Raw genomic sequence first — 2,825 nt, 5'->3', positions numbered from 1 at the left:
GCTTCCCATCCAAAAGTGCCCATATGCAAACCCCATCACAGAGGCAGAGTGCGGTTGTGTTCCACCATTTGAGGAGCGAATAAGAAAGAGGGGAACCGCTTTCATTATTGAATGGGTAAGTTGATTTTTTAATACATGTGTATTTGGAGAAACTGCGTCATCTTTAAAAATAATTACATTTCTGTAGAATCTCAGCATATCCATAAGAGGGGAAGTGTAGTAATACGGATTGCTGTCCCCCAGTGTGTGTCATCCTTTCACAAACGGGATGTATAGTTTACACTAAAAGCTTTAAAAAGATCAAATGCTCATTATTGAAGGACCAAAGTCTCTCTCTTGTATATGAACATATGTAGTACTAATAGTCTTTGGTTTTCTAATCAACAGTTTTGCTCAAATGGTCACAGTCTCTGGAAATGGAACTCCCAGCCTCTGCTCAAATTTGGGATGCTGTCCGGAGACTTCATGTTGTCTACGAACATCCTTCTCTCTGGAAACAACTACACAAAGATTGCCCTACTATTCAAATACATGAATATTGGAATGGTGGTCAATACAACATTCCACTCAATCCAGGACACATACTGTGTGGACTCCATAAAGAACTTCTGGAAGGGAAAACGGGCAGAGGTCCTTGCACTGCTAAAGGACAAGGACAGTGTGACTGTACTCGGTGAGTTTTTTCAGAATGTAAATATTATTTTTTAAATGATTGTGGTTGTCTCTATACTATCAACACCTATAAGTTTATATTTGAGTAAAGCTACGGCAGTTCTCTTTGCTTCTACAGTACATGAAATAACCGATTTTCAAACATTTTCCATTGTGCCCAGGTGATGGCAGGATGGATTCACCAGGTATGTATACACAGTAATCCATAGCCTTTAAGTCAAATGTTCATTCAGGCAAAATGACATAAATGGATTGTGTTACTTTTTTTGTGAAGGGCACTGTGCGCAATATTGCACATACACTACAATAGAACTCGAGTCCAGAGACATCATCCACATTGAAAACATAGACAAAAGGGAGACAAATCGAAACTCCGTGGTGATGGAGAAGGAAGGCTTCATCAGAACACTGGATGCTCTGCTGCTGGAAATCCCTGTTAAAGAAGTGGTAACAGATGCTCACAGACAGATCTCAGCCTTACTAGGTTAATACATGTCCTCACCTAAAAAACTGATGTGACCAATGTTAGGAATTTTGAATCTGTGTACTCAACTGTAAATCTTTTACAGATCCAACAAGAGGAAAATACAAAGACTGGGGTCTGACACACTCTCTGGACATCTGGCACGCAGCAAAGAACCTGGCCAAAAAATTGCACGCTGTAAGGCTTTAGATTTTCAAATTGCACACTACACAAACAACAATCAACAATTACAGTTTACTAACACTCTTGTTTCTAAAAATAAAATTCTCTCAATGTCTGTCTTACTAGGCTGGCTCTGTCAAACTACAGTCAGGGATCCATCAGTGGATGAGACATATTGTCAATCACTTCTGGTACTGCTGTAAACATGCAGTAACAGAGGAGAAATTCAAAGTAAGATTTAGTGACACAGTACACTACATAAGCAGCTGTAGTGATTCAGCAGATTTTTTTTTTCAATGAATCAATGTTCCTCTTGTTAAGTGTTTCACTGTGACGTCTCCTCAGATAATGTGGCATGGAGTCCTCCACCATGTAAGAGACAAGAACAGCTGGTCTTTTGGGAGCTGTGACCACGGGCCACTTGATGAGAACACCAGAGATAAGCCATGGATGGTGCAAAGTAAGTTGTCAGACTATATTATCATGTTCTCGATCTGTACACTGAAGTCTCAAATACTGAGCTGATGATTTCCTCCTACAATGTTCACCTTTATGTTTTACACAGGCTCTCCCTCACATCAGGCTCTTGTGACCATCGTCCCTGATAAACGCTGGCTAAAGGATGTGAAGAAGTTTACCAACTTTCAGTAATAAAACTGTAATTCAACACAAAATCATTGAGTGATGAACTGTCTCTGTTTTTACAGCACAACATCAGACCTGGAATCCTTCCAGAATCACATCCTTATGTATGCAGGAAAGCGCTTTTCATTCAGCTCACCAGTACGCACCCTTCTAGCAGCAACTGACTACAACTACCACAACAACAGGCCTGCAGCTCAGGACGCTGATGGCAATAAAATGTGAGTGATGGCATTAATACATATAGTTTCCGTATTACGTGCATTCATAACCTCACAATATTACTGAAATATTATCTATGTACTTGTGTGGAATTTTAAAACATAGGAGGAAAAATCAGTCTTCTTCAACACTAATGTTGAATTATAATTTCTGTATTGTGACAGGAACAAAAGGTGCTACAACAAGACCACCAAAACATGGAGCGTCCACACACTGAAGGTCCAAAAAGACTACAGCTACATCCCTCAACTTCAGAAAGAAATCCTTGGGAGACGTTTAAACTCTGGAAAGGGACTTCCAAAAACAAGACCAATGAGACCTGATGACCCAAGGAGACTTGGACATGTTGCTGGGTTTCCTCCACCACCTACAGCAGAACTACTACAAGCTCGCATCACACGAGGAGAGGTTTGTACGCATATGCAAATTTTCTTTGATCATTTACATGACAGACACTAGGTATGACATATCTCATATCTGTGTATCATAGTTTGGTTATTGATAAAGCTGTATAACTGACCACACAATAATAACTGGTGTTCATCACACACAGCACAATCCTACTTTTAGAATCAGTTATGACACATTTAATCAGTCAGCATCTTTTTCTTCGTCTGCTAACCATCACTATATATCTTCTCTT

General features: G+C 39.8%; 1 protein-coding gene across 1 annotated transcript; it reads left to right on the top strand.

Moving 5' to 3' along the window:
• The first annotated feature begins 475 nt into the window (after positions 1–475).
• LOC117821945 lies at positions 476–2,182 on the top strand. The gene is made up of 8 exons (XM_034696520.1): positions 476–673; positions 834–857; positions 947–1,156; positions 1,242–1,333; positions 1,445–1,549; positions 1,664–1,778; positions 1,884–1,976; positions 2,026–2,182. Exons 1-7 carry the CDS (start codon positions 532–534, stop codon positions 1,967–1,969), a joined length of 774 nt encoding a protein of 257 aa, XP_034552411.1. The 5' UTR covers positions 476–531; the 3' UTR covers positions 1,970–1,976; positions 2,026–2,182.
• Positions 2,183–2,825: the final 643 nt, after the last annotated feature.

The sequence above is a fragment of the Notolabrus celidotus genome, chromosome 1 (assembly GCF_009762535.1).
Source record: "Notolabrus celidotus isolate fNotCel1 chromosome 1, fNotCel1.pri, whole genome shotgun sequence".
NCBI classification, from domain to species: domain Eukaryota; kingdom Metazoa; phylum Chordata; class Actinopteri; order Labriformes; family Labridae; genus Notolabrus; species Notolabrus celidotus.
This window is presented reverse-complemented; position numbering and strand designations above follow the sequence as displayed.

Bases quoted from the DNA above. Each gene is read 5' to 3' on its own strand.
- LOC117821945 (XM_034696520.1), top strand. From the start codon at position 532: ATGAATATTGGAATGGTGGTCAATACAACATTCCACTCAATCCAGGAC. The intron at 1,157-1,241 runs GTTAATACATGT...AATCTTTTACAG, and splicing joins ACAGATCTCAGCCTTACTAG to ATCCAACAAGAGGAAAATAC. The intron at 1,334-1,444 runs GTAAGGCTTTAG...CTGTCTTACTAG, and splicing joins TGGCCAAAAAATTGCACGCT to GCTGGCTCTGTCAAACTACA.